The 13,141-nt window shown below is 41.1% G+C and overlaps 1 protein-coding gene across 1 annotated transcript; it reads right to left on the bottom strand.

Moving 5' to 3' along the window:
- Nucleotides 1-7,193: 7,193 nt before the first annotated feature.
- Nucleotides 7,194-9,608, bottom strand: LOC121749007 (coiled-coil domain-containing protein 124-like). The gene is made up of 3 exons (XM_042143615.1): nt 8,900-9,608; nt 8,408-8,527; nt 7,194-7,633 (listed from the first exon to the last, which is right to left on the bottom strand). The coding sequence occupies exons 1-3, from the start codon at nt 9,455-9,457 to the stop codon at nt 7,616-7,618; spliced, it is 696 nt and encodes a 231-aa protein (XP_041999549.1). The 5' UTR covers nt 9,458-9,608; the 3' UTR covers nt 7,194-7,615.
- Between the last annotated feature and the right edge of the window lie 3,533 nt (nt 9,609-13,141).

Here is a 13,141-nt window from a genome sequence, read left to right as displayed (position 1 = left end):
AAAGAAGTTTACCTCATAAGACCGGGGACGACCATGTCTAGTCAAAGAGGTTTACTGCATAAGACCACTTCGGTTAACTGGGAAAGTCCGATCCACGCGATAAAACTCGCCGAATTAGGACAAGGGAAAGTTCGATCCCGGCGACAAAAATCGCCAAATTAGAACACAAACCAAGTCCGGTCAAAGATGTTTATTTCATCAGACCAAAGACGAGTCCGGTCGAAGATGTTTATTTCATCAGACCAAAGACGAGTCCGGTCAAAGATGTTTATTTCATCAGACCAAAGACGAGTCCGGTCTAAGATGTTTATTTCATCAGACCAAAGACGAGTCCGGTCAAAGATGTTTATTTCATCAGACCAAGGACCAAGTCCGGTCAAAGAAGTTTACTTCATAAGACCGAGGACAAGTACGATGAAATTTTTTCGCTAAGCTGTAAATACAGTGTTAGAAGCGAAAACAAAATTTCATTTATCAAATCTTGTTCGGCATACAACTCCGCTACCCTACAAAATGGCGTTACGCTATTACAAAGGACTATTCTACTGTCCAGGGTTGCTGAAGTTAAGCCACCTATCTGCAAAATCCTCTGGAAGCCGAGTTCGGTTGTTCCGAGCAGATGAAGAATAAGCAGGACGACGAGATGCTATCCTCGACCCAACGCCTCTTCCCCGAGCCCGAGAAGTCCTAACACCTCGGCGATGAAGAGTCTCTGCAATAAGCATCTGCTGATCTTGCTCGCTCATAGTCACAACTCCTCGGCGAATTTCAGTCCGTCCCCGTCTTGACGATTCCGGTTGCTCCTGAGCCCGTTCTCGTCTTGACGTTTCCGGCTGTTCCGGAGTTCGTTGTTGGCTGGGAGTAGGATTTTGAACAAGGGAACCAGAGGTTTGATCTGGAGTGCGAGCATCTGTTGGCGCGATATGCCGGAGGAATCTCTCAATTGAGGGACGCCGGGCAAGAACAATGTCATACCGAGAAGCCCAGCGCCGCAATGATTTCACGACTTGTTGGCAAGCCGAGCTCTCCAGCGCATTGTTCCTCCGGAGTACATTATACTCCTCCCACAGTTCGTCAACTCGTTCCTGAACTTCTGATATGGTCATTCCCCCGCGCACACGGATGTAATCCTCATACGCAGTCCTCTCAGCAATGGCCGTATTCAGCTCGGCCTCCAGATCTTTCTTATCGGACTCTAAGTCCTTGATATCGGCCTCCAGCTTCACTAAACGAGCCAGAAGCTCGTCATTCTTCGTCTGATCGGCTATAGCTCTTCTCTCAGCTTCGTCCAAAGCCGAAGAGTACAGCCGTTTCCAGTGAAGTATCTCCATCTCCTTGGGTACAAAGCAGCTATATTAGTTCGGCAGCTATACCGAGCAGATAGTAAAATACAACAGGAATAAAGGCGAGTACGAAAAGCTATACGAAGACAAATGTAGAGAATTTTTCATTCACAAGGAAAATTTTTTACACTAGGGCTTCAAGGCCATTTTACAAGGAAGAAACTAGACTAAGAGAAGGGAGACGAAATCATACTCCGCCTGCTTCGTCTCCGGCTCCTCGGTCTGGTACAGCTTCCTTCTCCTGGGCTACCTCAGCCTCGGCCTCGCCTCCTGCCGGCCTCGCCTCCGCCTCCTGATCGGCCTCCTTCTCCGGATGCCCGGCCTGATCGACTTCGGCCTCCCGCTCCAGCGGCTCGGCCTCACCCTCTCCGTTGTAAGTCGAAGCGGGTGAAACGGGTCCCACGGAGGCAAAGATAGCCTCCAGGTTCTCGTCCCGATCAGCTCGACAACTCCGGACTCGGTCTGCAGAAAGCAGGACCGAGGATGAAGCGAGCTCCTCAAGGAGCGGCAGGTTCTGAAGCCGAGCAGCTATCTCTCGGCTGTACAGAGGCAGCACGACGTCGGGCCCCTGCTCGCCCTTATCGGCAATTAGCCTTACCAGACTACCGACAAAGGCCGAGAACTGGCTGCTCAAAAAGAGTCTCTCCGTGTAGGCACGGAGACCCTCTCCTTGGGCAACCACGGCGGCAGCATCCCTCCGTTTCGTCTGCTCTCGCTGGATGACGAGCTGGTTTTTGGCAAACTGAGCTTCATCCTGGGCCGAAATCCTAGCAGCCCTGGCTTTCTCAAAGTTTGCCTCAGCCTGCTCGGCCCGGTGACAAGCAGCCGCCAATTTCCTCTGCATCTCGGCATAGTCGTTGGACGCTTTGGAGAGTTCGACGGCGACGAGCTTGGAGAGCATATCATTCCTCTGAAAATGGATAAGGAAAAAAGTTAACAGAGGGCACCAAAATACAAGACAGAAGCCAAGCCAAGGAATCAAGAAGACAATTCACCTCGGCGAAGTCCGTGGGCCATAAAAACGGCTCACAGATATGCTCCGAAGGAGGCGCCAAGACCACGTCTTTCTCTGGCGCCCTTGGGGGCTTCTGGGTCTTCCCCTTCTTTGGACCCGAAGAGGTCTTTTGCCTCTTCGGATTCTTCTCGGCATCAGGCGCCGAGCTGGTAGCCTTCTCTCTCTCCGGCTCCACAAGCTCGGAGGACTTTCTGATAGCCTTATTCAACATGAACACTGCCAAAAAGCAAGAAAGCAAAGTCAGATTTTCTTCGTTGAAGCAGTAGAGCATAAAGATAAAGAGAAATCCTCACCCTCGGCCTCTTCGTCCGAAGACGAGATGTCGAACACGACGTCGCCCTTGACGAGCTCAGACTCCGTGTATTGTTTCCTAACTATGGGAATCTTGTTGAGCTCGCCATCGAGCTCGTCCAACGGTTCAGGCCGAGGGTGACGGATAACGGACTCCGGCCCTCTCCAGGGAAAACTAGGAGCCGCGGTCCTATCATAGTAGAAGAAGCGATTTTGCCACTTCGGCCACTTCGTTTTACAAAAGGCCCTAAAGGGCTGTAAAGGGATCAAGTAAAACCAAGACCCCTTCCTCTTAAATTGAAAGAATTTAAGGATCGCCTTCAAAGACAAATCCCTTCCTAACCTACGGAGTTCGGCAGCGAAGGCCGACAAGTGCCTCCAAGAGTTCGGAGTCACCTGGCCTAAAGGAAGCTGAAAAAAATCTAGTAAATCTATAAAGGCAGAAGGGAGGGGGAAACGAAGCCCGCATTCTAAGCAGGCCTCATACACGGTGACGTAACCCTCCGGCGGGGAGTCAGCCCTGTGATCACCGTCAGGTACCACCGCCTTCCCCCCAGGAAAAGAGTATTTTTCGTAAAGGGATATCACAGTATCCTTACTCAAGATACTGTGAAAATACTCTACGGTCTTCTCCCCGGATTCTTTCCGGCTAGAAGACCCCTTACCCCCTTTCCTAACGCTACCCGACTCCGAAGAAGAAGAAGAAGACATTTTTCTTACTTTTTGAAGGTGAAGGTAGTCTGAAGAAATTTTTGAAAGCGGAAGGAAATTTTTCACGCAGAAGATAGAGAGTGCAGAAGAAGCCAATAGCAAAGGTGTTCAAATGATGAAGAAAGACGGTATTTATCAGATTTGGAAAAGATTTCAAATCATCGCACCGTTTCATATCCCACCTTTTCAGGATTCAACGGCCGGATTTTACTGTCGCATTTAATGCCGCATTTAATGCAGTCACGCGCAGGGCACGTCCCCTGACTTCAGCCTCCCCCGTACCCTTTTCCAGAATGCCGAAGTGACTCGCTTCGCCGAAGTGAATCACTTCGCTTTTCGGGGGGGGTAGTGATGGGGTACGTACTAAACAAGCCCAATAGCAGTGACAGCTCGGCCAGCCCAAAGCCCAAGAGTTCAGTTCGGCATTACCAAAGAGTTCGGCCTCAGCCTACAGCTCGGTAAAAGCCAACCAATCAAGCTCTGCTCTCAGGTCGGCATCAAGCTCTACTCTCAGATCGGCAACCAAAGCAGTTCGGTCTCGGTATTCGACCGAACAAGGAGTTAGTGGACCCATACCGGATGTCCAACACACCCACTACCACGTGATGTCAGTTCAGGCCACGATCGTAGGCCATGACCTACGCTTCACCCACGATCTTAGGCCATAACCTACACGACATCCACGACTTAGGGTGGTGACGCAAGCCATGATCTGAGTTCATTATATAAATAGAACTTAGATCTGATAGAAGAGGTTAGAATCTCTCTAGAGAAATAATCATATAGCAAGTCTGTGTTGTAAGCTGTAATTCGCAGATCAAGCAATACAAACCTGCCCCCATTTCTCCCCGTGGACGTAGATTTACCTCAGTAAATCGAACCACGTAAAATTCTCTGTGTCGTAATTTATTTTTACGAGCATTCATCATCATCAAAAATTCGCCGATTCATCAACGATACTACCCAACATGACATGATACCAGCACGTTAGAGGAGCACCGGTGGAAGGAATCGAATGAGTCAAAACCACAACAGCAAACTTATTTATTGATCTCGACCTTTGGGGCTGAGTTCAATTGGTTGTATACACAACAGTTTTCGTCTAATGCTGAAATAATTGCATCAGCACAGCATCCGCATAACTGTGAAAACTGTATCACTTAACTCTCTCTCTCACTCACACACACACACTGATAAGGGTAATTCACTTATCAAGATGCCAGAGACGATAAAAGAGATAAAAGAGAAGTCCCGGCGGAATCCCGTCGACAACTCAAGCTTAAACAAAGTGCGTAAATGTTAAATACCCTGACTTAAGGAACAAGAAAATATCCTAAGGGCTTGTTCAGTTTATGTGAGATGGATTTGCCAGAAATGAAACTTGGTTAGAAATGAGGTTGGACGGCCCACCTAATTAAAACGCTGACCCATCATTCAGTGTACAAGAAATAGGGTTGTTTTCCTCCATTTATTTATTTATTTTGGGAGTCCCGAATTAGGAATGGGTTCTGGTTTGACGAAATTGCCCCCTAATTGAGTGTAGTCGTGCGTAGGGCTGGCAAAATATACCGTAATATCGAAATACCGCACTTATCGTACCGAAATCTATCGGTACGGTAAAGGTATAGATTTTCCTATACCGTGGTATACTGCAATATACTGCATTTACGATATTTGCCAAAAATTTGATATATATGTTGTATTTAAAATTTATATAAAAAAATAGTTAATATGTTAAAATCCCTAACCATACTTTCATATTTTAGTTCAACCGCCCCCAACCCCAAACATATATATGCAAATCAAGTCCACTGTATAGATTTGATTATGGTGTAGTTTTAATCTTTTGGAAATTATTTAAATAAGTAAAATTTTATTTTAAATATTTGGCTATAATAGAATTTTTTTAGTATGAAACACAAGTATTACGGTATGTCATACCTTATTTTTGTATACCGTATTCGATATGTCATACCTTATTTCGGTATAATGTAAAAGTACGGTATACCGCAATACGATATGGTATACCGCATAGACGGTATGGTAACAGTATCGAAAATAATCATATCGAATTTTGCGGTATACCGCAATGAGGTATACCGAAAAATTCGGTAAGGTATAAGTATGATATTTTCTCATACCGCAATTTGCGGTACGGTATGTGGTATGACATTTTGAGTGCGGTAAACCGTACTGTGGCACCCCTAGTCGTGCGAGGCAATTTGGGGTGGAAATTAAAAAGGCAAGGGTAAAAATAGTATTTTCTCTTCATATCTTGATTCAACTTCCGATGCAAATTCAATTCTTACCTCTTTCTTAAGAATTGAAATTGGTCCATTTCTTCAAGTAACAGTGCGGGCCGAGGTGAATTACAGGGCCATCAAGAACTATGTCTAATATAGTGAACACTCGTTTATAACAAGAATTGACACACTATCTGCCTATAACCGATAAGGTGAACATGTCCTAAACATATATGGAAAAGATATGACAAATCACTAATTAACTAATTAATAAAGATATGAGGATCTTCATATAGATATGCACGTATCAACTCCCTCACGGTTAAAACTCACCTTGTCCTCAAGGTGGGAACCACGAAGCAACGAAGAGTGTTGAAAATTGAAGCTTTGGTGAGTTATTTCCTCCTGGATCAAATGTATAGTGGTAGGAAACGTATAGATCATGCTGCAACCGGTCACCAACGCCATTTTTTTGGAACTTGTGGTTCTCTTTTAAACCACATTTTGCCATTATCGCCACCATTATTTTCAGAAGTGGTCTCTTCTGCAATATCAACTTCTCTTCTTCTTCTTGAGCAACCCATCTAGAAACCCGGCTGTCTTCCTTGGACCCAGAAAATGGTTGTTCCTCCTCGTCCATGAGATGCATTACAAAAACATCACAAGACTTCTTTGGTGTTTTGTCAATTTTGGCGCGTGTTTCAACCACCGCCTCTGCATCATCCTGAGGCTCATTCGTAACAAGAAATTATTCTTCTTCTTCATTCAATACAAAGTAGGCTGGTGGCAGAATTGCAGCATCAACGGCCATCGACACTATGGTTGAGTGGCAAAGACTCATCGAATGGAGCAGAGGCTGCAGCACAGCAACAGGCTGTCCGTGGCAGTTTTGGCTTTATGTTGTCGCTTTCGGGGAAATTGTCGAGGCTATAAATGTCGGGGTTGAGCTCGGGACGTGTTGTTGTGGCATATCAAACCAAAAAGAAGATTCACGGAGTTGTGGTTGCTGCGGAACAGCAGCGGGCAGCGGCACTGCTGAGTGGTGGTTAATCGGTGGAGAAAACACCGTGCAATCAAGCTGCCAAGGTTGTGCGGCGGTGTACAGCGTGGCTGCGTCGGGTGGATCAGGCTCGGGCCGGAGTGGAGGGAGCGTGGTTGCTGCCCTACGCTCATGCTCAATCAATCGGGTCTCGAGTCGGGCGTGCCAAGCGAGGATATATTCCAACGTTGCAGCTATTGAATTCAGTTGCAAGTCTTCGGACGCTTGCGATATCTCCGGCCATGAACGAAGATTGACTTCGACCATGAGTTCGAGGATGAAAGCACCAATTTGATAAGGGTAATTCCCTTATCAAGATGCCAGAGACGATAAAAGAGAAGTCCCGGGAGGCAGAATCTCATCGACAACTCAAGCTTAAACAAAGTGCGTAAAATAAAACAGAAAGAAACGTAAATTCATATATTCATTCATTCGTTCAATGAAAGGAATAACAATGACAACTATTTATAATGCTAAATACCCTAACTTAAGGAACAAGAAAATATCCTAAACATATATGAAAAAGATATGACAAATCACTAATTAACTAATTAATAAAAATATGAGGATCTTTATATAGATATGCTGGAAGTGGAAATGCCAGTTAATGTAGTAGTAGATAGAAACAGACAATCTCTTTCAAGAGAAGTAGCTAATTTTACAAATAAACCACGCAGACAAATTCTGTAAAGCAAGAGGTCAATTGGGATGCATTCACATAAACATACATGGTTGTATTTAAAATGGTTTTTAGATAGTTCGCTTTATTATCTCAATCTACTGCGTCGAGCTGAGATGGAACACTGCAAATTTGGTGGAGGAGGTGGAGGCGGCCCAAGCTGTCTCGCATAGGCATCAACATATACTCACACAGATATGAAACATCAGCTTATTTGCACAAGTCCCAGAGAAAACTCATTGGGCTTCTAATGAAAAGACACGCCTACGCCTACGCCTACGCCTACGCCTACGCCTACGCCTTCTCAGCTACCTGCACATTCAGATCGAGCAAGAGTAAGTTGCACTATTTTTTTAGCATTAACATCTAGGGTAACACAAAGGCTCGAAAAGGTAATAGCTCGAAAAAGACACCGTATTTACTATTTAGGCACTCAACACATAAGTGGGATTTTTCTGTTCTTCGTGACAAGCCAACCAATGTAATAAGATAAAAGAAAGCCCAATACATGATATATCAATTTTTCATCTAAGAACTTTCCTTTATTGAAGGCAATACTCCAATTGTAACTCCAAAACTAACTTATTCAGATGAAGCATCTTATCCAAAGTTGTGTAATATAATATGCAAAACTGACTACATACACACAGCAGCACAAATACAATTTCTTAAAACGGTTTGTTCAGGCTTGTGATTCAAGTAGTGAAACAAAAATCACTGTGTTTAATCACGAAAGCGTTTCAAATATATCATCACACTCATTACTCAAGGCAAGTTTTAATCATTTATTTGTCTAACCACATTCAAACACGAGAATACATTTAACTTTAACAAGGATAAACTTCATGAGAATAAACATAACAACAGAACAAGGATTTGGCATATAATTAAACAATTAGCTGACCATGACAATTCCACCCAAAACAACTAGAATCATTCAATTACAGATTTACAGTTAACACTCCTAATAACTTGTTCTCATCCACATGCAATAGAAATCTAGCTAAACAGTCCAGAAGCTTAGATAACATGCGTATAAATCTTGCAATTATTGCAATCATCTTTTCAAGTAAAATTGGTTTTCACCTGGTTAAGAGGGTTGTCAGGAGATTTCTTCCAGAGTTTCCAAATCATATCCTTGTACTGAGTGTGCGTTAGACCCGGCTTCTCCGCCTTCAACTTTGGGAGCTCAGCTTCTTCAAAAGCCTGCAGACATAAACAACACATCAAAACGTAAACAAAGAATAGCTCAACTCAGTAGGCTATGATCAACTTCAAAAACCACATACTGCTGTAACAATGTAATATGAGCTTATATTAGCTCAAACAACCAATTCCCCTCAAACACCACTCAGAAAAAGAACATAATTACCTTATCTCCATTCAAATCACATATCTAAAGCAGTTAATTCGGCTAAATTCAGAATTCTAACTCTCAAGTCTAATTCCAATTCGAAAAATCATACAAATTTTAAAAAAAACACAAATCAATCATGCTAATCCGGCTAAAATAAGAATTACTCTAAATCTGATTCAAATCGGCATTCTAATCAAGAGAATTTCACCAATCAACCCTACCTTAAACGAGGCTTTGAGCCTCTTCTCCGGATGTTTGTCCACCGGCAAACTATCGACCATAGTCATCCGCGCAAGCGCTTCATCAACCGACCTCGCCTCAATAATCGAATCATCGCGATTGGTGTTCTCCACGCTCACCATCCTTTCGTACTCCTCCTCCTTCGCCGTCCGGCTCTGCTTCCTCTTATCCTCCTCCGCACGACGCTGCAACGCCGCCTGCTCCTGCTCCCTCCGACGGATCAGCTCCACCTCCGTCACCTTCGGCAGGGGCACCGCGACCCTATTCGCCTTCTTATCCGGCTTCGTGAGGCTCTTCTCCAGCTCCTTCTCCTCCAACTCCGCCAATCGGCGCACCTCGGCTTTCCGCGCGTTCGCCTCGGCTCGTTTCTCGGCTTCCTCCTCCCGCTTCTTGGCCGCTTTCGGCTTATTTGCCTCGGCTTCGCGCCAGTACTGCTCTTCCTTCTCCTTCTCCACGCGCTCCTTCCGATCAGACTCGGTTGCGCTCCTCCGTGCCCTAGCCGCTTCGGCTTTGCTGTTCACACCCATTTTCTTCGGCATTTTCTCGGATTAAACCTGGTTTTCACAACAAAATTTTGACAAATTTGTGCCAATCTATCAGATGATTGTGTTGATTGGATATTAGGAATTGCGATTCGAATCGGATTGATAAAGAATATGAATATCGACTAGGGATCAGAATTTAGAAGTACTGTACTACTACTACTAACAAAGAAAATCAGAAAAAAAAATGACACGTGACACGATTTGAGTTGGGCCTTTCCCGGTTCGGCCCAATATAGTATCTCTGTAATATAACCATTGGAGTAGTCAGTTAGGTTAGTGTTTGTCTAATAATTTGTAATCTTTTTTACCCAAATCACTATAAACCTTATAGATCCTTCATTGCTACATGTTAGTATTTATTTTCATTAAACGAGTCACAATAGTCAGGATTTATTTCACCCAACACTAACAAAGTTGGAGCTAGTCCACTTCAATCACCAACGTCATCATCCTTGATTTGGAGCTTGTCCGTGGTTACTAGTTTGTGGCCCAACATATACTGTATTTCACATGCCGATAACAATCCGACGACGGCATAGAGGAAAGGGGCAGCCTCGGTGGCTGCGAGCGAGAGTGGCAAACTATATGATTCCGCAATTCGCCAAAAGTAAATTCTTTCTTGGTCATAACATCTGAAACTATACAATTCGCCAAAAGTAAATACTCTCGTAGAGTTAGTTCTCTTTTTTAATAGGAAGATGAATAGAAATTAAAAGGCTCGACTCAAATCTAAAATCTTTGGCCTCGGACTTAACAACTCTACCACTAAGTTAACTCACACACACATAGTTAGTTTTGTCATTATATACATCTTATTTTCTGTTAAATTCTTGTACAGTATATAACTTTTAGATAAATACGTGCAACCTAATGCATGTTTATATTTTATTTAGTGTATGTGCCACACATACAATAGACGTCAACTGCAACCGAGGTTGCCAAGGTTGGACGAGTAAAGCACCGTCGCAATGTGATTATGGTTCAACTCTGATAGTTGATGGATCGCTTTTACGATTGTTGAATCTCTAGGGATGAGGTTTGTCAAATTCGTTACGTTCGAAAATGGTGCCTCACACTTCTCCAACAGAAGGCGGACATACTTAAGCTCCTCCCTAGTTAATATTGTTTTTGTTTTATTTATATAGTATTAGTATTATTTTTTGGTATTTTGTGTGAATTATTTGGCAAAATCCCCTATTATCATAAAAAAATAATGAATTATTATCTCGAAATTTAGAATGTATAGCCCCAATTAAACAATTTCCAGCGTCCACCCTTAATCTCCAATATCTATTTGCCCGAGTGCTTGACTGTCACTAATACATGACAAGTTAAAGAATACTAGTGTTGTTTTAGTGACCGTTGCTTGCAAGCTCTCTGGCGATTTTTTAGAAGTTTTCTCATCTTATCACATGTGGTATTTTCAAAGGCGTGAATCCATCGTGTTGGCGTCAACAAGACTATTTCTATTTTTATGTTGTCGATGAGTAAATCTATAAATTATTGGACAATTATTTTCAAGTTAAAGTATATTGAAATTCTAGGCGTGCAAGATATTGAAATGAAGTTTTTTTATTGAATGCATAAATGTACTTTATAGACGGATGAAAATTCAATAATTTTGGCCCCTTTTTCATTCAAAATTTAGCAAATTCGTCAAAACAATTAATTAATTAATTAAAAGTTATTCAACATACTCACATATTAAAACTATGCAATACTTAATCAAATTCAGCTAAATGTTACTGCATGTGAAAGTCATGTGAACAGAGTCAACAGACCGTGAATAAGATTAGGATAAATTATAAATATTGAATAAAACTAAAAAATGTGGGGCCATAAGCATGCCATGTAACGTAAGAAATTTTAAAAAAGACGTTTCTCAATTTATAGGACTTACAAAGGTTAATTTAATGTACATAGTTATACTAAAGTATGATATTTATATTAAACTAGTTACTCCTATTGTTTTTTAAATATAAAATTCTTTTTTTATGTTCATTTTGTTAAAATAGGAATTTTCCAATTAAGGAAACATCTTTCTCTAGTGTGACCCATTTTTCACTATCACATTTTTTCTTTCTATTTTTCTTTTATTTTACCAATTCTGCATTACAACCCGTACCATTCAAAAGTTCATATTTTTAGGAAATGGAGGGAGTTAAAGTTTTTATTTGTTTCAAGTTAAGCACTTAATTTTATAGTATTTCATTATTACTTGAGGTTTATTTCAGAAAAAAATTACTTAATTATATTCTATGTGGCAATTAAAACGTCCACATATATTATCTCTTGAATCATACCCATTACTTTCCACATCACAGGACAAATGCAACAAATGAATAATTTGCAAAAGAAAATTCGCAATTCTGCAAAACCTCCCCAATTCTCAAATGAACTTTCGCAAATTAGAAGCTGATGATGATAATTCGGTAATCGGAAAATCATTTTTTCTTTGGCAAATTATTCTTTCTAATGATTTAAGGGAAAATCGACGTGGTTGTTTTAATTCCCACATGAAATATAATTAAATAAAAAATTGAATTAAACCTAAAGTATATGAAAGATGGTGTTAAATAACCAATCTATCTATACATATATAAAAGGGGAGTTTTGGGGTATTTATGGAATTACTATTCTTGACGCTAGAATGAAATTCTATTTACTACGTCCATTGGGTTGTACATTTATGATTGAATAAATAAAGTTGTACTTTCCATTTTGTGCTCTATGTTTATATAATGTAGATTTTAGTGTTGGGTAGAAATTGTTTATAAAATTGTTTATACATGTAATTTGTATATGAAAAACACTTTATTAACAGTTCTTTAACTAAGAATCTATGTTGATGAATGTGAAAATTATTTGCATGATATGAAGAGATTATGAATAGCATTCATAGATTACATGATTAATTATGTTATTTTCTCCTTCGATGTAAGATTACAGTGAAAAATACAAGTTTATTTATCAATGTGATATAAAATTATGCGAAAAAATGATCAAAAATCAATCACATTGTTTTCTGCTTCTGCTCCATTATATTATTTGTGTGTCGAGGCTCTCAAACAGATTGGATTTTGCATCTTTTGTGATTATGAGAAGGCATGTGAACCGTTTTTTCAAATTATTGCATGTTAATTGTTCAAAACATAACTCCCATCATCATTGTGTATCAACATTTGTCATTGCATTTTAGTCATTACTCTATATTAATTACCCAAAAAATAACTCTCATCATCATTGTGTGCATCAAATGCACATCTTATATCAACCGTTTACAACAATCTAATATTTTGCCTACATTCAGTCATACACATGAAAAAAAAAATAGAGAAACATCGTTAATAATAAATTTAATTTTAACCTAAGTGGAGAATGTGAAAAGTTTGAAAAGAGCCTTATGGTTCATTTTTTGCCCTATAAATATGACATTTGATCTATCCACACATACCTACTTACCTTATACAGCTCAAACTTCATCTTTTTGTTCTTCCCACGAGTAGCAAAGTTGATACCATGGAACCATTCCACACATGGGCGGATCCAGGAACTGATCATCGTGGGGTCGGGCGAGATAAGGAATTTACTACAATCTTTTGTTGCGCGCGATGAAAACAACTCAATTTTTTTTTTATTTGAAATAATATCATACTCCATTGGTCTTATCATAGATGA

Source organism: Salvia splendens, chromosome 9, assembly GCF_004379255.2.
Source record: "Salvia splendens isolate huo1 chromosome 9, SspV2, whole genome shotgun sequence".
NCBI classification, from domain to species: domain Eukaryota; kingdom Viridiplantae; phylum Streptophyta; class Magnoliopsida; order Lamiales; family Lamiaceae; genus Salvia; species Salvia splendens.
This window is presented reverse-complemented; position numbering and strand designations above follow the sequence as displayed.

Excerpts from the sequence above, each read along its gene's own strand:
- LOC121749007 (XM_042143615.1), bottom strand. The coding sequence starts at position 9,457 with ATGCCGAAGAAAATGGGTGTGAACAGCAAAGCCGAAGCGGCTAGGGCA. Across the intron at positions 8,528-8,899 it reads GGCTCAAAGCCTCGTTTAAG|GCTTTTGAAGAAGCTGAGCT; the intron begins GTAGGGTTGATT and ends TTATGTCTGCAG.